This window comes from Vipera ursinii (assembly GCF_947247035.1).
Source record: "Vipera ursinii genome assembly, chromosome: Z".
Classification (NCBI taxonomy): Eukaryota; Metazoa; Chordata; class Lepidosauria; order Squamata; family Viperidae; genus Vipera; species Vipera ursinii.
The window spans coordinates 113296546-113316276 of record NC_139517.1 but is presented as its reverse complement, the minus strand read 5'-3'; the positions used below and the strand labels follow the sequence as shown (position 1 = coordinate 113316276).

General features: G+C 44.6%; 1 protein-coding gene across 5 annotated transcripts in view; it reads left to right on the top strand.

The window, feature by feature from the left end:
• The first annotated feature begins 2217 nt into the window (after nucleotides 1-2217).
• PARD3 (par-3 family cell polarity regulator) overlaps nucleotides 2218-19731 on the top strand; it is a 671095-nt gene continuing 653581 nt past the window's right edge. For all 5 annotated transcript variants that reach the window (XM_083376219.1, XM_083376217.1, XM_083376216.1 and 2 more), the window contains exon 1: nucleotides 2218-2550. In XM_083376219.1, the coding sequence (XP_083232345.1) occupies nucleotides 2431-2550 (120 nt within the window). In that variant the 5' untranslated portion in view covers nucleotides 2218-2430. The remainder of the gene's footprint in view (nucleotides 2551-19731) is intronic.

The following is a 19731-nucleotide window of genomic DNA, read 5'->3' as shown; positions in this document are numbered from 1 at the left end:
GTAATCTATACGGGAGGTGACGAGTGCGTGAGTGACCATACGTAGGGCATCTCGGTCCAGATAGGGGTGCAACTGGCGCACCTGGCGAACCTGGGCAAATGCCCCCCTGGCCACAACTCCTATATGATCTTCAAAACTGAGTCGTGTATCCAGGAGGATGCCTAAGTTGTGTGCCCTATCAACGGGAGGTAATACCTCTCCTCCCATAACCAAAGATGGAACCTCTTGGACAAGTCGAGATGCCGGTACGTAAAGCCACTCAGTCTTGGCCGGGTTGAGCTGGAGCCTGTTCTTCGCCATCCAGATCCGTACCGCTTCCAGGCAACGGGACATCACGTTGAGGGCATCGCTGGGTTGGTTCGGGGTGCAGATGAAAAGCTGGCTATCATCAGCATATTGATACCTCTCCCCAAAACCATGGATGATCTCACCCAGTGGCTTCATGTAGATGTTGAACAGGAGGGGCGAGAGGACCAACCCCTGAGGCACCCCACAACTAAGGGGCCTCAGGGTTGACCTCTGCCCTCCTGCCAACACCGTCTGCGAACGGCCCGAGAGGTAGGAGAAGAACCACTGTAAAACGGTGCCTCCCATTCCCAACCCCTCAAGACGTCGCAGCAAGATACCCCTCAAGACGTCGCAGCAAGATACCATGGTCGATGGTATCAAAAGCTGCTGAGAGATCTAATAGGACCAGGACAGAGGAATAACCCCTATCTCGGGCCCGCCAGAGATCATCCACCAGCGTGACCAATGCTGTCTCCCTGCTGTACCTGGGCCTGAAACCCGATTGGTACGGGTCCAGATACTCAGTTTCCTCCAGGACCAAAGGGAGCTGCCGTGCCACCACGCTCTCAAGAAAATTCGCAAGGAAGCGAAAGTTGGAGACAGGACGAAAGTTATTTAAAATAGCTGGATCCAAGGCAGGTTTCTTGGAGGGGCCTCACCACCGCTCTACAATCAATTAATGTTTCCTAAATCACAATATTTACTCTGTTCAGGTAGCAGATTTATCCAGGATTATTCCTAGCCCATCATTTACCCTAGTTTTGCAGGAGAGATAAGCCATACAAGCTAGGTTTGGCCAATATTCTAGGCCAGGGGTGTCAAACTTGCAACGTCACGTGACGTGTCATGACGTATCGTGACTTTTTTTCCCATTGCCAGTAATGGGGTGGGTGTGGTTTCGGCATGATGCATCCAGCAGTTTGACACCCCTGGTCTAGGCTGAAACCAGGTTAAATGGCCATAGGCAGAGCTGCTGGACTTAAGACCAGATTTGAGCGCAACATTTCTATTGCCAAGCAAAACAGTTATTAAGTAAGTTTTGCCCCATTTTATGACCAATGCTGTTAAGTGAATCACTGCAGTTGTTAAGTTACTAACCTGGTTAAGTGAATCTGGCTTCTTCACTGATTTTGCATGTCAGGCCAGAGAAAACAAAACAAAAAAACAACCTCTGACCTTGGGACACTACAACCATCATAGGTAACTGCCAAGCATCTGAATTTTGCTTAGAAGACCATGAAATGCTGCAATGGTCATAAGTGTGAAAAATGGTCAGAAATCACTTTTTTCAGTGCCCTGTAACTTCAGATGATCACTAAACAAATGTAAATCGGGAGCCAACTTGTACTCAGTAAACTAGTGTGCCCTGAAAATGTAGCTTCGCCTTGGTGGACCTTTTCTGTTAAGCAAGATGGTTTGGGATTATCGAATCATTTATAGGGGGCTCGAAGCTGCTTGCAAGACTTAGGTTTATGGAGAGGGGGAGGGGCAAACTTCGCAGCAAGGCAAGCAACCCACCCAAACTACATTAACTTTAGAGCTATTAGGAAAACAAAAACGCCTAAGAAGACTGAAATTTCCCCCCACTGCCTGAGTTAATTGATTTTGCAACAGAAGGGCTCTTTAATAGGGTTCCCAGGTAGCGTGTGTGTGTGGGGAGAAACGAGGCAATAAAGGCAATACCCGGCAAAGCCTTGTAGGGGAGACAATCCGCCCTTTTTCCGCAACATGAGTGTAGAGAAGAGAGTGAGAGCCGCCGCCTGGCCGCGCTCAGGAGAGACGCCGAACAGGTGGCCACAGGCAGTTGTGGGCGCGCCAGGAAGGCAGCCGACAAGCAGCGAGCAGGCGTGCGTAGCGCTGTCGGCGCCCTCCCCCTCCCGGCCCGCAGCATGTGAACCCTTCGCCCTGTCCTCCGGAATAGCGGCACGATTCTGCCTACTTGGTTGCCGCAGGGTGAGGCGCCCGCCCTCGGGCCGGGCTCCCGCTTGGCACTGGTGGCCCAGGAGAAGCAAACGGACCCCAAAAGATCTCTCTCCCTCGGGCAGCCGAACCGCTTTCCTCGGGAGGAAAGAGCCGCTCGGCAGTTTCTCCAGTCGCTTCTCTTGGAGGGCCGTGTCTGGAGGAAGGCTCGGAAGCAAGAAGATGAAAGTCACCGTTTGCTTCGGCAGGACAAGGGTGGTCGTGCCCTGCGGGGACGGGCACATGAAAGTTTTGAGTCTGACTGAACAAGCCGTCACCAGGTACAGGAAGGCAATCGCCAAGGTGAGTTGGGACGCTCTCCGGGGCCGCGGCGAGGCACCCGCTGTCGGAGGAGGGGGCCGAGCGCCTGGCCGAGGAGAGATGGGGTAGAGAGAGGCGAAGAAGGCGCAGCCGGAGGAGGAGGAGGAGGGAGTGAACGAGGGAGCCTGGGATCAATATGGCGCTTCCTGGAAGGGGGAGGGAGGAGAGGAAAAGTGGTGGCTGAAGGGGCTCAGGCTGCTGCTTGGTGGGCGCGAGGAGACGCACCCGGGGAGGGGACCTTCTCTTCCTCGCCCCGCCGAGCTTTTTAGGCGCGCGAGTCAGAGGTGAAAAGCTCCCCGAGGAAGCGTGGAAGAGAGTTGGAGAGCTGCGGCCGCTTCCCTCCCTCACCTCGGTAAACTTTCCAGTGCCGCCGCCGAGCTCCTGTAGCTTTCAGCCGGCTGGGAAGCCAGCCGAGAGCGCGGGCGAGGAAACCCCCAGTTCTTCGCCAGGGATTGGCGTGGCCGGGGGCGCAGCTCCATCCGCTTTGTGCAGCCTAACCGGAGCGAGCCGAGATTTGTTTCTGAGACCGGGTGGCGAGATACACAGTTGCGAAGGGTCGCGGGTGACGTCTGGGGCCTCAACTCTTTTGTTGTTAGGTGCCGGGGAAACCCGCAAGTGCCCTGCCAGCAGGCCTGTAACTTTCCTCCTTTTCCCGCTGACTTGTCTCTCCGCTCGTCCCCGAAGCGTTGGGGAGCCCTTCTCTCCTCGGCCAGATCACGGGTGGGATTAGGCTCTTGTCTACCGCTTTAGAGAGTACTAAAAGACACGTCGGTTTCCTCTCAGTTGTCGTTGGGATTTGTACGGTCCTGGACTGCATCTGGACCAAAGACTGTCGCTTTGCACAACATGCGACGGTGGTCGTAACATGCACACACGTAGCCCGTTCTTTTCTCACTCTGCTCCCGATGTGCAAGTTTCTTCCCCGGGTTGTAAACTCCTGCACGGTTTCAAATCCAGGCCCAGGCTTTCCAGAAGTCCAGGCCCAAGGTGGGGAGAAAGTGGGTGGGTGGTGATGGTGGAAAACAAACATTAAACCATCATGGCTGTTAGAAAGAACTCTGTTTGCTGGAGGTTTCTTTGTGTTTGAAGAAATGCTGTGCTGCCACCTCATTTTAGTTAAACATAAACACAACACATGAGTTGGACAACTCTTTCTAAAGAAGGGGGCATTATTAGAGGAAAAGAACCCTTTGCTTTGGTTATAGTGTAGGCCAAAATTCACAGAGGAATGGCATTTTTTCCTGCGTTTTTTAGAAAAGCAGCCAAGGTGCAGAATATTTGTCTCTCTTGAGAGGGGAAGGGCAAATGGTAAGGCACTCTAAAGAAGATGGGGCTTTCTCATTTACAAAGACAAGCAACCAGTGAATGAACCAGTTCCTCCTCTAAGTATTAAACTGTAGGAGCAGCTTGTCTAGGACATTTGCTCTTAATCATACAATCTAACGTGCCTTTCTGGCTTGTAGAAGCTTGTTTGGATGTTTATTAATTTTTGCAAGAACTCTGCAGTTCTGATACCAAGGCTGTAAGTTGAGAAAGAAAGAAAGAGCAACATTGATGAAATCCTGTAACTTTCCTTGGGCTGATTATATGCCTGCAAATTTTCATCCTGGAGATTGTTTACTTCTAGGTGTTTCCATGTTGCTGCAGCAAAAGTGGAGGATGGTTTTAGGGTAGCTGTGGAAAATGCATGACGTGTAAATCTGTGTCATGTGCTTACAGATATTTGGTATTAAATGTGCCCCTTTCTGCCTCTGAGTTGAAAGTTCTACCCTGAAAGTATAAATGTGATTCTTTTTTGTTTGTTACCATTCATGTTCCTTGTCCAAACTCAAGGAGTTTAGTGCAGTGATAGTGAAGCAGAATAAAAGTTTGTAGACAAAGTCAAAAGACACGGGAACTGGCCTCTGAGGAAAATGAAATTTGACCCTTGAACCTGGAAAATCAAGTGTAAATAGTTACTAAAGGTATGTGCTAATATATTGAACCATCACACAAAGTAAGATAATCATAATCTTCCTTCTTATGAAAAGGAAAATTGATCTGCAGCAAAAGACAGGGTTGGGGGAACTGCTGATAGAAATGGCAGGCTGCTCTTGAAGCACAAGAAGGAATTCTGCTCTTCAGTACACAAAATTATGAAACGCAGTGTATGTTTTCATCTAATGAGAGAAGCACAAATGACTTTCTATTCTAAAATAGGTTTAAATCAATCTCTCTCCAATGTGTCAGAAATGCATCAAAATTACAATTCCAAAATTCTCTGCCAGCATGAATTCTAGGATTTGCAATCCGCACCACATTTGGAGAAGACCAGATTGGGAAAAGAAATTAAATGACAGATGATCATTGGCCTGATTTAGGCATCTCACTGGACAATGCTTTAACTGCGGTTTGTTGGGTAAACCCAAGTTGACTGAGTTTGTGCAACAACTGAGCCAGATTATCAAACTGAAGCAGCTGACTTCATACTAGTTGCTAGTCTACAATCCAACAAACTACACTTAGGGTTAGTGCAGTCCGATGAGCGTGTCTTGAGAAGCTGGTATGTGTTTTGCAGGTTACTAAACAGTTCCTTTAGGTCAGGGTTAGGCAACCTCGGCTCTTTTATGACTCATGGACTTCAACTCCCAGAATTCCTGAGCCAGCATGGCTGGCTCAGGAATTCTGGGAGTTGAAGTCCATGAGTCATAAAAGAGCCGAGGTTGCCTACCCCTGCTTTAGGTCATGTGATACACACATGACCACTCTTAGTCCCTGAATCTTGCTGCTGTGTCCTTCGACTCTCCCTTGCATTATACATTTCTCCACACAGATATTTGCACAATGTATTTAAAGTATGATAATTTGAGCCTGGTCATTTGTGCCTCTAGTGCAGTGTTTTTCAAATTTGGCAACTTTTAGATGTGTTAACTTTCCCATATTGGCTGGCAAATTCTGGGAGCTGAAGTCCGTACATCTTAAAATTGCCAAGTTTGAAAAACCACTACTTTAGTGATAACAGTTAAAAAGGTGTAGTACATACACACTTTATTATTGCACCGTTCTATTGAAGTTAAATTAGAAAAAAATCATTGGGTGTACCTATTGATGTTTTAATCAGACCGGTGTATCTTAAACTGAAGCCTTTACTTTTGGATTTCTGTGCATGCTGAATAAATTTAATACGTGAGTATTCTCAAATAATCTCTAGATATGGTCCAGATAAGGCAGAAGATTCTGGTGTTATACTTTTTATACATTCAAACGGGGATGTTTTGGAGGGAATATCTGTGAATATTAATACTTTCCTTGACTCCGAAGTCTGCGTCATACTTCAATCACTCTCTTAACTCTAGAAGTATCAGTTGCTGAATTTTAAAACGGTTCTTCAAATGGATAATTTGGCTTCTAAAATATAGTATGCTCCCATCTTTATGAAATGTTACTTTTATTAGTCTCTCTGCTCCTCTCATCTCTTCTACTAAATCTGGTTGAAACTTCTGTTCTAGACAGGAAAATAGGGACATGGTTCACAGTGCATTTAACCATTCAGAAACAACAATGTTTTGGTTTTTCTGGCTGGTAAATTTTGCAACATACTTGTACTTGAATAGTAAACTTTTAAACTGTTCCTGGTGTGTTGCAGGTATAAACTAGACTAGAGGAAGTTTATTCAAAACAATTTGGATTAATTTTCAACTGTCATAAAGAATAACGTACAGTAATAAATTTGCATTTTAAATAATGTGTTAAGGCCTAATGTGGTGCATGGATTTTGTCTTAATTGCTAAAGGGATAGCACTATGTGAATATAAATCCTGAGTCAGATCCGAGGTTCATCATCCCTAGCATTCTGCATTATGGCTATAACATCCTGATATTTCAAGCAGCTTTCCCAACTTTATCTGGATATGCTGAGAATTTTATTTGGGATCTCCCATTTTCCATTGAATTATGACTTTTGCTTTAGGTTAAATTGTAAAAAGTGTTAAATACTGTTGTTTAAAAATAATTATCTATTTTAATCATACATATTTATAGATAAATGGCCTAACATATATTTGTTTATTTATAAATACACATTCAAAATATTCAAAATATCATGTAACAAATAGGTATGTTTAAAATTTCAGCTGTTAAATCTCCAAACCTGTTCAAAAGTCACTGTGGGTATTGGAGATAAACTATTTGTAGCATCTCAGCCGTAATGCTTTTTTCATAAGCAGTTTAAATCTACAGGTAATCTTTGACTTACAACTGGTTGCTTAGCAGCTGTGTGAAGTTATGACGAACCTACTTAGGGGTACTTAAATTCAAAGTTTTGATAGTTTGAACTTTGAATTCAAAGTTCTGATGGTTGCTATCCTTGTCCCCTTCAGTCATGTGACTGGACTTTCTTGGCAATGGCACTGCATTTATAGCTGTTTATTGCAATGTCCCACGTTCATGTGACAATATTTTATGATGGTTTTGTTGAAACCTAGGATTAACTTGTGGTTTTCAGGAAATCCAGTCCAAAGTGAATCATGGATTCATTTAATGACTGTGACATTCACTTTATAGTTGCCATCTCTGCTTAATGACCATCATAGAAAAGATCATAAAATTGAGTTGATTGTGTGACCAATCTCCTTTATGGCTATCAAGAGTGATGACCTAATGCAGGGGTCGGCAACCTAAAAAAGAAAAAGAGCCACTGGGAACCGGTTCCATCACAAATTTAAAAAAGAGGGAGCCGCGTGCGTGTGTCCATGCACGCGCATGCGCAAAAAGGTTTTTTGCGCATGCGCGGACGCACGCGGCTGCCATTTTTTAAAAAATGAGATGGAACCGGTTCCCGGTTGCCTGATGGCGACGGCCCGTCTGCAAAGCTGCCGCTTTCGGCAGCTTTGCAGACGGGCCGTGGCAGCTTCCGCAAAGAGCGGCGCCCCTGCCCATTCCGAGAGGTGCGCGCGCACCTCTCCGAACGACCGGAGGTGCGCGCGTACCTCCGCGCGAATGGGCAGCGGTGCCGCTCTTTCAGGAAGCCCGCCGCGGCCCGTCTGTGAAGCTGCCGAAAGCGGCAGCTTAGCAGACGGGCCGCGGCAGCTTCCGCAAAGAGCGGCGCCCCTGCCCATTCCGAGAGGTGCGTGCGCACCTCCGGTCGTTCGGAGAGGTGCGCGCGCACCTCTCGGAATGGGCAGGGGCGCCGCTCTTTGCGGAAGCTGCCACGGCCCGTCTGCTAAGCTGCCGCTTTCGGCAGCTTCACAGACGGGCCGCGGCGGGCTTCCTGAAAGAGCGGCACCGCTGCCCATTCGCGCGGAGGTACGTGCGCACCTCCGGTCGTTCGGAGAGGTGCGCGCGCACCTCTCGGAATGGGCAGGGGCGCCGCTCTTTGCGGAAGCTGCCGCGGCCCGTCTGCTAAGCTGCCGCTTTCGGCAGCTTCACAGACGGGCCGCGGCGGGCTTCCTGAAAGAGTGGCACCGCTGCCCATTCGCGCGGAGGTACGCGCGCACCTCCGGTCGTTCGGAGAGGTGCGCGCGCACCTCTCGGAATGGGCAGGGGCGCCGCTCTTTGCGGAAGCTGCCGCGGCCCTTCTGCTAAGCTGCCGCTTTCGGCAGCTTCACAGACGGGCCGCGGCGGGCTTCCTGAAAGAGCGGCACCGCTGCCCATTCGCGCAGAGGTACGCGCGCACCTCTCCAAAGGTTTGGGGAGGTGCGCGCGCACCTCCGCCCATTCGGGGAGGTGCGCGTGCACCTCTCCAAACGGGCGGTGCCACTCTCCATTTGGAGAGGTGCGCGCGCACCACTGCCCGTTGGAAGAGGTGCGCGCGCACCGGGCGGCTGGGAGCCGCAAGAGACGGCTCAAAGAGCCGCATGCGGCTCCGGAGCCGCAGGTTGCCGACCTGTGACCTAATGGATAGGCTCCATTATGATTATAATACAAGGACTGCCTCTAATGCCTAATGCTTGTATAGGGATTTAGTACCAGTTAGAATTCTTTATGACTACATGTGTTTGCAACCTGAGATTTACAAATTTACTGGAGAAGAAACCCTTATTTAGATATATAAATATCTAAAACAACACAGGACTCAACACTAATATAACACACATCTCAATTGTAGGATCAACTTTGTGGTGGAAATGTATTGAATTATCTGTTCTATTTTTTCTTCCAACATAATTACGGTATGTGAATGCAGGCTGTCAGTGAAGTATTTTTGCAAATTAAGAAGCAGAGCTGTATTCTCAAGAGCTGATAGTGCTTTTGTAGGAAGCAGTGCTCCAAAAATTAAACCTAGTATAATGCAAATTACATCTTTTGTTATGGTTTGAAGGGACCTTTTATGATAGGAAAATGAAAAGTTAATTACATGGCTGGAGACAGAACTTGCTGTAAACAAGAAGAGTTTAACAAAATCAGGTATGGTTAAATATACTTTTTTACTTTGTTTTATAATCAAGAATAGATTGAATCATTTTTCATCCTTCTCTGCATTTTTAACTGTGGACTCACAATTTTTTTAAAAAAAAAATGACTTTGAATGCAAGATGGATTGTAAGACTAAGGCTTGATGTATTTACTGTATATGTGTATGCTATTGATAGAGCTTATATCCAACCAACTTTCTCATTGAAGTTTAGAGGTAAATGCTTTTGGGGATTATTTTGGATATATATCTGTGTATCTCTTTGTGTATGTTTGTGTAGGTGGTCAAGCATTGGGGATGACAGAAATGTTTTGAAAATAATTATGAACTCTAAAGTTTATAAAAGGTAAAGGTAAAGGTTCCCCCACACATGCGTGCTAGTCGTTTCCGACTCTAGGGGCCGGTGCTCATCTCTGTTTCAAAGCCGAAGAGCCAGCGCTTGTCCGAGGACGTCTCCGTGGTCATGTGGCCGGCATGACTAGACGCCAAAGGCGCACAGAACGCTGTTACCTTCCCACCGTAGTGGTCCCTATTTTTCTACTTGCATTTTTTACGTGCTTTCGAACTGCTAGGTTGGCAGAAGCTGGGACGAGTAACAGGCGCTCACTCTGTTACGTGGCACTCGGGATTCGACCCGCCAAACTGCCGACCTTCTGATCGACAAGCTCAGCGTCCTAACCCACTGAGCCACCGCGTCCCTAAAGTTTATACAAATCTATAAATACTAAATACAGATGCCTGGTGTCACTTGAGGATATATACACAGGATATATAAGTTATATACTAGTATGTGTATCTTCAACACAGGTGACTCATGACTGCCTGGACAAATCCCTGGAGTTGTCTTGGCAAGGTTTTGGAAGTGGTTTGCCTGTGCCTTCTTCCTAGGGTTGAGAGAGAGAGATTGGCCCAAGGTGGGTCTGCTCTAGAACTCATGGTCTCCCAGTTTGTAGCCTTATGCCTCAACCCAGGTATGTCAAACTCATGCGACGTCACGTGACTTTTTTCCCATTGCTAGGGCACATGGGCTGGCAGTTTGATATGTCTCCCTTAACCAATACACTAAACTGTCACTTTGTATGCTAGATGGAGCTGTAAAAAACTGTTCTAGGAGCTTCAAACATATGTTTGGATATCACCATCAATAGACAAACTACAATTAGCATGATATATTGTTTTGAAATCTGACTTTGGCAGGCGCTCTTTCTCATCCATTTAAGTTAATAGTTGCCATGCCAGGTTTTCAAGGTCTACAAAAAGCAACATTAGAGGCAAATCTTATCTTTTTAGAGAAAGTGAGAAAACAGCATTGAGGTGATTAAAATTTCTTTTTTCAGTGCTTCAATCTCATTTCTTTAGTTGATGCTTCTATTGCAGTGTTTTTCCCTACTTTTTTCCATAGTTCATATAAATTACTTTTATTTGAATGAGCTCAAATTTAAGTACCTTTTCCCATGTAGCTCTTAATCAATACAAGACCTGGTTTTTTGGATTTAATCATTTTTTGTCCTTAATTAATGGTTTTTGTACTTAATGTGTTCTAATGTTTAGATTCTTCTCTGAAAGTGTTGCCTTTTGCTAAGAGTTAGCATGAGCAAAAGCAAATTAAACCACCTTTATTTCCAAACAGCTGCTCAGTGAAGTCTCTTATTACACCACCTCAAGTTGCTTTTGTTTGGGAAGGTAGAATTTTGGTTTGGGCCAAGATACACAGGTTTCTACAATATCTGCCAGCAAGTTTGGTAGATATTGTCCTTCACAGCATAAAAACATGTAAATTTCATCCTTGTTGATTCACAGCCCAGCTCAGTTTCTTGTATAACTGGTTTTTGGTTCTGTGGGAATTATACCTGTTTAAATTATTTTCGAACAGCATTAATTTAACAACATAAAGGATAGAATTGTGCAGTTGTCAGTGTTTGGGCCCTGGATAAGTCTAATAGCAACAGGTTCAACTTCTTACTAAAATGATTCTTTGGTGATAAAGATGCTAAATCAGATTCTTAAGATAGGAATGGAAGATTTACATACTTTCGGTTTATGTATTTCCACCATTTAGTTACGATGGTGCTGAACAAGGAGCATTATGGAGTTTTGTCTGTCACAGAGTTCCCACATGATTGGGATCTGGGTGTCGGGTGCCCAGAATTATGACATCACAGCGAGCTGTAGGCATATGATTTGCTTGTGGCAAACTGGCAGCTAAGATCACAGTTAGCTTCCGCTGGTTTTTCTTCCAAGCAGACCCACTTTAGAGTTTGAGATCTCATGGTTTTCTGTTGAACTTCCTTGCCTGCTTGTGTTCTGTAATGCCCGCTGCATTCACTACCTTGACACTCTTCTACCAGCCTGCTTGGTAGGATTCAAGTGGTGTGAAGTCTTTTCTTACCGACCTGCCTGGTCTCTGGATTACATTGGCAACCGGGAAGGCTAAGGATTGTTGCTAAGTGAGGTGGTCATGTGATGTTATGCTTTACAATCGCATCCCTTAGTGATGGAAATTCCAGTTCCATTTTCAATCATAACCTGAAGACTATTTGTAATGTTTTCAGTGCTGTTTAGGACCATTTGAAAACAGACTTTGGGAGAAAGATTGAAACAAATTGGAAATGAGATCTGTTTTGTCCCTTGGCCCAAATCTTTATGACTTAGTTGAAGTCTGCCATTCCCTTCTTTCCTTAATTAAAATTAACTTCTTACTTTTTGATCATCTTTATCTACTCTTGAGTCCAAGGGGAATAAAGCTATTAACATCTTCTCCAGAATGAACTGACTATCCACTGAACACATTGACTGTGTTTTCTAACCATGTAATTGCTTTCTACTCTCATAGTGGACTTAGAAGCCAGTGCTGTTTCCTAAGAAGGTGGAAATCATTTGCATATCTCAGGTTGTTAGTATATTTTGGGCAATTTTGATTTCAGCTGTCATTTCTTCCATGGTTTGGGGGATGCTTTTTGAAGTGGGGGTGTCTTTGAGTCAGTTTTGAATCCTGATGACTGCCTGGAGTAATCCATGGAAATGTTTTCTGGGCAAGATTTTAGAAGTAGTTTGTCCTTTACCTTTTTCTTAAGACTGAGAGGGAGGGGCTGGCCAAAGTCACTCAGCTGGCTGTATGCCTAAGGCAAAACTAGAACTCTCTGTTTCTAGCTGACTCCTTAACCATTGCTCCAAATTGCCCTTCTGTTCAAGTTCTACTGCTCTTAAAATTTTAATTAAAAGTATGGGGACAGTATATCCTTGTATCACTTTCTTTTTTCTCTTGTCAGCTACTTTGTTTCTCTAAGTACAGTTATTATAGTAGCCTTTTTGTTTAGGATAGAAATACCTCAGAAAAATAATCAATTACGGTATGTTAGCAATAGCATTAGTTTTATATACTGCTCCATAATGTTTTACAGTACTCTGAGTGATTTACGGCAGAGGTCCCCAACCTTTTGGGTACCAGGGACTGGTTCTGTGGAGAAAGGTTTTTCCATGGACCGGAGAGTGTGTGGTTTTGTGTGCTGCCTGCATCCCATGGATGGAGCTTTGCTTGTTTGTGAAGACAGGTTGCTGGCATGCCGCAGCCCAGTTGTTCCCTGTCCACAGACCGGGGTTGGGGACCCCTGGTTTACGGAGTCAGCATATTTCCTCCAATAATCATGGTCTTCATTTTACCAATATTGGAAAGATGGAAGGTGAAGTCAGGATTGAGCTCCTGGCAGTGGGCAGAGTTAGCTTTCAATATTAGAACAATCTCTGTGCCACTACAGCTCTAGCCTTAATATATATTGCACATTCTGGCATAGTTTAAGCAAAATCAGTGAAACAAAGGTAAATTTGCTCTGATATGCTGTTTGTTTTCCCATTATCCAATTTAGCTGGGATACCTGCTATCTGATTGCAGGTCCTTCTGCCTTTTCTAAAATCTGCCTCTGACTATTTTGTCTTTTTTTATAAGTTGTTACATAAAACTCTGCACTGATTGAAATTAATTCAATGTTTGATTCTCACATTGTCTTTATTAAATTTACCTGTGGGCCATGTCGTTGTCAGGCTAGCATGAGAGGGTCTTGTGTCTTTTTTCTTTTGTTTAGATGTATACACCAATCTTTTCCAGTCTGTAAGCCCCAAGACCTGGGTCATATTTGTTGATATAGGAACAGAACAGGACAACAGAGTTGAAAATGACTTTGGAGGTCTTCTAGTCCAAACTCTCTGCTCAAGCAGGAGACCCTTCATTATACTGGACAAATGGCTTCCAATCTCTTAAAATGATGGGGAACTCACAAATTCTGAAGGCAAACAGTTCTACTAATTGATATCAAGTAACGGGGGATCAGGTGATTCAAGCAGTTCAAATGAGTATAATTTGTAAACTTAAGCTCTCTACAAAAATTTTGACCTACTAATAGTCAAGGGAATTGAGCAGGAATAAGAAGGCATTCAAGATGGACTGGATTTAGATCTCTTGTGGGACTCTTAACTTTATGATGCATTTGACCCCTCGCTCAGGATCAGCCTGGTTATCTCCTGAAATTGTTCTATCTAGGAAATTTCTCCTTATTTCTGGTTTTCCTTTGGATTAGTTTCCATCTATCACTTCTTGTCCTGCCTTCAGGTGCTGTGGAGAATAGGTTGACTCCCCCCCTGCATGAAGCTATTATTATTTTAACTCCTCTCACCCTGCATCTTTAGACAGTTCAGTAATCTACTGTTGCCCAGTAGATTGGCTTCTTGAAATTATTATCTTGTTGCTAATGTTTATGATTCTCTAATTCAATTTGCAAAGCATAAAGTAGTATTTCCATCTTCCTTTAAGCCAATTTAGAAGTGTGCTGTGATTATTTCTGTGTATCTCTTGCTTATCTATCTGCAATTTCTTTATCCATTTTTGCTAGATGTCAGATATACTTACATACATACAGGGAGTGCAGAATTATTAGGCAAATGAGTATTTTGACCACATCATCCTCTTTATGCATGTTGTCTTACTCCAAGCTGTATAGGCTCGAAAGCCTACTACCAATTAAGCATATTAGGTGATGTGCATCTCTGTAATGAGAAGGGGTGTGGTCTAATGACATCAACACCCTGTATCAGGTGTGCATAATTATTAGGCAACTTCCTTTCCTTTGGCAAAATGGGTCAAAAGAAGGACTTGACAGGCTCAGAAAAGTCAAAAATAGTGAGATATCTTGCAGAGGGATGCAGCACTCTTAAAATTGCAAAGCTTCTGAAGCGTGATCATCGAACAATCAAGCGTTTCATTCAAAATAGTCAACAGGGTCGCAAGAAGCGTGTGGAGAAACCAAGGCGCAAAATAACTGCCCATGAACTGAGAAAAGTCAAGCGTGCAGCTGCCAAGATGCCACTTGCCACCAGTTTGGCCATATTTCAGAGCTGCAACATCACTGGAGTGCCCAAAAGCACAAGGTGTGCAATACTCAGAGACATGGCCAAGGTAAGAAAGGCTGAAAGACGACCACCACTGAACAAGACACACAAGCTGAAACGTCAAGACTGGGCCAAGAAATATCTCAAGACTGATTTTTCTAAGGTTTTATGGACTGATGAAATGAGAGTGAGTCTTGATGGGCCAGATGGATGGGCCCGTGGCTGGATTGGTAAAGGGCAGAGAGCTCCAGTCCGACTTAGACGCCAGCAAGGTGGAGGTGGAGTACTGGTTTGGGCTGGTATCATCAAAGATGAGCTTGTGGGGCCTTTTCGGGTTGAGGATGGAGTCAAGCTCAACTCCCAGTCCTACTGCCAGTTTCTGGAAGACACCTTCTTCAAGCAGTGGTACAGGGGGAAGTCTGCATCCTTCAAGAAAAACATGATTTTCATGCAGGACAATGCTCCATCACACGCGTCCAAGTACTCCACAGCGTGGCTGGCAAGAAAGGGTATAAAAGAAGGAAATCTAATGACATGGCCTCCTTGTTCACCTGATCTGAACCCCATTGAGAACCTGTGGTCCATCATCAAATGTGAGATTTACAAGGAGGGAAAACAGTACACCTCTCTGAACAGTGTCTGGGAGGCTGTGGTTGCTGCTGCACGCAATGTTGATGGTGAACAGATCAAAACACTGACAGAATCCATGGATGGCAGGCTTTTGAGTGTCCTTGCAAAGAAAGGTGGCTATATTGGTCACTGATTTGTTTTTGTTATGTTTTTGAATGTCAGAAATGTATATTTGTGAATGTTGAGATGTTATATTGGTTTCACTGGTAAAAATAAATACCGTATATACTTGAGTATAAGCCGACTCGAGTATAAGCCGAGACCCCAAATTTCACCCCCAAAAACTGGAAAAAGTTGTTGACTCGAGTATAAGCCGATCCGCCGTTCTGCAAGCCTCTGCCGCCAGCAGAGGCTCGATCCGCCATTTTGCAAGCCTGAATACACAGTCGCCGGGTCTCCGTTCCTCTGTGCCCTGCCTGCCTGCTTCTTTCCACAGCGGAAAGAAGCAGGCAGGCAGGGGGCGGAGGAACGGAGACCCGGCGACGTTTGGGGAGGTTTGGGCGCCTCTCCAAATATCCCCAAACGTCGCCGGGTCTCCGTTCCTCTGTGCCCTGCCTGCCTGCTTCTTTCCACAGCGGAAAGAAGCAGGCAGGCAGGGGGCGGAGGAACGGAGACCCGGCGACGTTTGGGGAGGTTTGGGCGCCTCTCCAAATATCCCCAAACGTCGCCGGGTCTCCGTTCCTCTGTGCCCTGCCTGCCTGCTTCTTTCCACAGCGGAAAGAAGCAGGCAGGCAGGGGGCGGAGGAACGGAGACCCGGCGACGTTTGGGGAGGTTTGGGCGCCTCTCCAAATATCCCCAAACGTCGCCGGGTCTCCGTTCCTCTGTGCCCTGCCTGCCTGCTTCTTTCCACAGCGGAAAGAAGCAGGCAGGCAGGGGGCGGAGGAACGGAGACCCGGCGACGTTTGGGGAGGTTTGGGCGCCTCTCCAAATATCCCCAAACGTCGCCGGGTCTCCGTTCCTCTGTGCCCTGCCTGCCTGCTTCTTTCCACAGCGGAAAGAAGCAGGCAGGCAGGGGGCGGAGGAACGGAGACCCGGCGACGTTTGGGGAGGTTTGGGCGCCTCTCCAAATATCCCCAAACGTCGCCGGGTCTCCGTTCCTCTGTGCCCTGCCTGCCTGCTTCTTTCCACAGCGGAAAGAAGCAGGCAGGCAGGGGGCGGAGGAACGGAGACCCGGCGACGTTTGGGGAGGTTTGGGCGCCTCTCCAAATATCCCCAAACGTCGCCGGGTCTCCGTTCCTCTGTGCCCTGCCTGCCTGCTTCTTTCCACAGCGGAAAGAAGCAGGCAGGCAGGGGGCGGAGGAACGGAGACCCGGCGACGTTTGGGGAGGTTTGGGCGCCTCTCCAAATATCCCCAAACGTCGCCGGGTCTCCGTTCCTCTGTGCCCTGCCTGCCTGCTTCTTTCCACAGCGGATCTTCATTTGTTTGGTGGTAGAAGATCTTGATATAATCTCCTAATATATATCTTAATATAATCCAGTATTTTCTTTGCAAAACCACATTACCCCTTTCTTACATTATTGCATTTGCCCATTGCAAATCTTCATGTAATTCCAACTTTCTTCATTTTTCAACTATGATTAGCTAACACTAATGTGATAGATTTCATTGATATTGCATTTAACACCTCTTGCTGTTCCCATAAAATTATTTACTGTCTTTCACTATTATGTTTGTAATAGTTTACGAGCTATTTGTCATTTAACTTAATGGGTCTTTCCAACTTAAGCATCTCATGTAATTCACAGCATACTGCACAAATTACAAATAAATTCATTTGGTGGTTACCTATATTGGCTTGTGTGGGTGATAATGGAAGTTTTCAGACTGGCATTCAACCAGTTTTCAGATTGGCATCCAATCCTTTTGTTTTCATAGAACAAATATTTCACTTTCCTATATCAAAGAAAAAGCACTTCATTACAATCCCAAACATCATTATTTGAGAATAAGCCTCAATGATCACTAAGACTACAAATTTATATTTTCTGGTGGGAGTCTCTATTGCTGAGCAAGCAAGTTAGCTCTTAACATCCATGTAGTTTCTTTCACAAATCTTACTTTTATTTGGCAATACATTTTAGCAGCTTTGGATTTAAGGGAGTAGCAGCTCCATTGGTTGTTTTTCCAATAATATGTTCCAGATGTATTGTGAGATAAAAGGAGATGTTTAAACAAAATCTTTGTAGTTTCTATCCTTCTCTAAATAGTCCATTGTTTACCCTAAAGTCTATGATTTTTCTTATTTAAAGGTGGTGCATTGCTTAGAATGGAATAGAGCTTATTTTAGCAAACACACTTGGTTTCACTCATATGAGTAGCAATCAAATATAGCCCTTGACCCCTACATTCTAGCTAAAAGATGTGACATGGCTAAGCCAACATTTGTTTGGTTTGTTCAATAAGACAATTGGTAAGGTTCACAAATAAAACTTTTTTTTTTTGGCCTGGGGAATTCCCTTCATTGCAGCCTGGGGTTTCAGGAGGCATATTAGATATTGAAAGATGAAGTGGGAGGCTGTGGTTTTGGTTTAGATGTTATGTTTGTGTTTTATGTGGGTGCTTGAATTTTTTAAAGAGACCTGGTAGGCTTAATGCAGGGGTGTCAAACTCAATTTCATTGAGGGCCGCATCAGCATTGCAGTTGCCCTCAGGGGGCCAGGTGGGTATGGCCAGGGTGGACGTGGCCTACTGGGTGGGTGTGGCTAGAGTGTGTATGGCCTACTGGGTGGGCGTGGCCAGCTCTACATCGTTCGCAACAAGGGTGCCTGTGGGGGCCTGGGCAGGAGTGGGACAGATCTGAGGGTCTCTGGCAGAAGGAGGGTCTCTGGGCCAGGGCCAAGGCAGTGGGGGCCGTTCCCTCACTGTTTCCAGGATGGCTTCGCGGGCCACATGAAAATGCTTTGCGGGCCGGATCCGGCCCCTGGGCCTTGTGTTTGACATGTCTGGCTTAATGCATTCATTTGCCTGCAGTGAAAAATCACTGTTGAATTGCAATCATGTAATTTGGAGGTTTTGTAACATGCAAAATTGAGTTTAGGAAGTCCTTCCACTAACCATGGCACAAAATTCAGTTTGTTAACTGATAACATTGAAGAATCTGCAAGACAATTGAGTAGAGAGATGAAACAAAATGTCAGGGTGGAAATTTTGGAAAATGAAATAGAAATAATAAACAGAAGAAATGCAAACATTGTCAAGAGATGAAAAATGACATGAATAATGGATTATTATTGGGTGGTTTACAAGAAAAAGAATCCTGTTTGAGACTATTTATAGGACAACTTGGGTGCAAATAGTAAGATTCTGTTGAAGCCTTGCATTTTTTTTTTAGGATGGGAAGGTTTGTTCAACAGACTTAATGTCAAGTCAAGGATTAATATTGCTAGAATGTTATGTAAGAGAAAGGAATAGAAATTGACTTGTATGTTCATAAAGTCAGTAATAATTTTTTGAGAAACTATGGTAACCCTTTATGGATTTCTTGCTAAAAATAGAACTCAATGATCTTTGGATTTACCAACTGAAAACCATTGGATATGGGAAGAAATAACGTATGTAATGTAATTTGAAAACAGGAGAAGTGATATTAAGTTTGTAGCTGCTGAAAATACAATTGAAAGTCACTTCCTTAGGTACCTTTTACTTTCTTTCCTTTCTTTGCCCTTTCTCTTCTATTTTCTGCATTTTTACTTGTTCGTTATATTTTTATTCTCTCCTATTTTTCTCTTAATCTTATTTTGCATTATCTTTTATTATTGTTAAAATCTTTAAAAAGAATATTTTTTTAAAAAATGTGACTTACTAGATCAGCTTGTTAAACCAAGACCGTACAAGTCACAATAAATGAGATCTCAGTATGTGTAGAACCCAGTTTAGGGATTCTGAGCATACATTGCATACATGTATAGCATACATATAGCATACATAACCAGAAACCTTAGGTTTGTATTCTTAAAGAAGACCCTTTGAAAAATGCTCCAGACCTTGAGGTCTAAATAAAAGCATGGTGCTAGTTCACGTTTCTGAAAGAAGTAAAAGTTAACACAATCCTTTAAATGTCATTCTTAGTAGTGAGAATGCAACTGAATTCACTTACTTACATATATAGGGCTAGAGCTGGGATTCCCAACTGGGGGTGCGAGATGATATTCCAGGTGGTGTGAAAACTTGGGTTTTCAAAATTATAGTTTATATGCATAATTCTTAAAGAGATGGGCATACCAGACCATCTTATTTGTCTCTTGAGAAATCTATATGCGGGCCAAGAAGCAACAGTGAGAACTGGACACGGAACCACTGATTGGTTCAAAATTGGGAAAGGAGTCTGGCAAGGCTGTATACTGTCGCCTTGCCTATTTAACTTATATGCAGAGCACATCATGAGAAAGGCAGGGTTGGATGAATAAAAAGTTGGAATTAAGATTGCCGGAAGAAACATCAACAACCTAAGATATGCAGATGATACCACTCTAATGGCAGAAAGTGAAGAAGAACTAAAGAGCCTCTTCTTGCGGGTGAAGAAGGAGAGTGCAAAACATGGGTTGAAACTAAACATTAAGAAAACCAAGATCATGGCATCTGGCCCTCTCAATTCATGGCAAATAGATAGGGAAGAAATGGAGGTAGTGACAGATTTTATTTTCCTGGGCTCCAAGATCACTGCAGATGGGGACTGTAGCCAAGAAATTAAAAGACGCTTGCTCCTCGGGAGGAAAGCCATGACAAATCTAGACAGCACACTAAAAAGCAGAGACATCACCC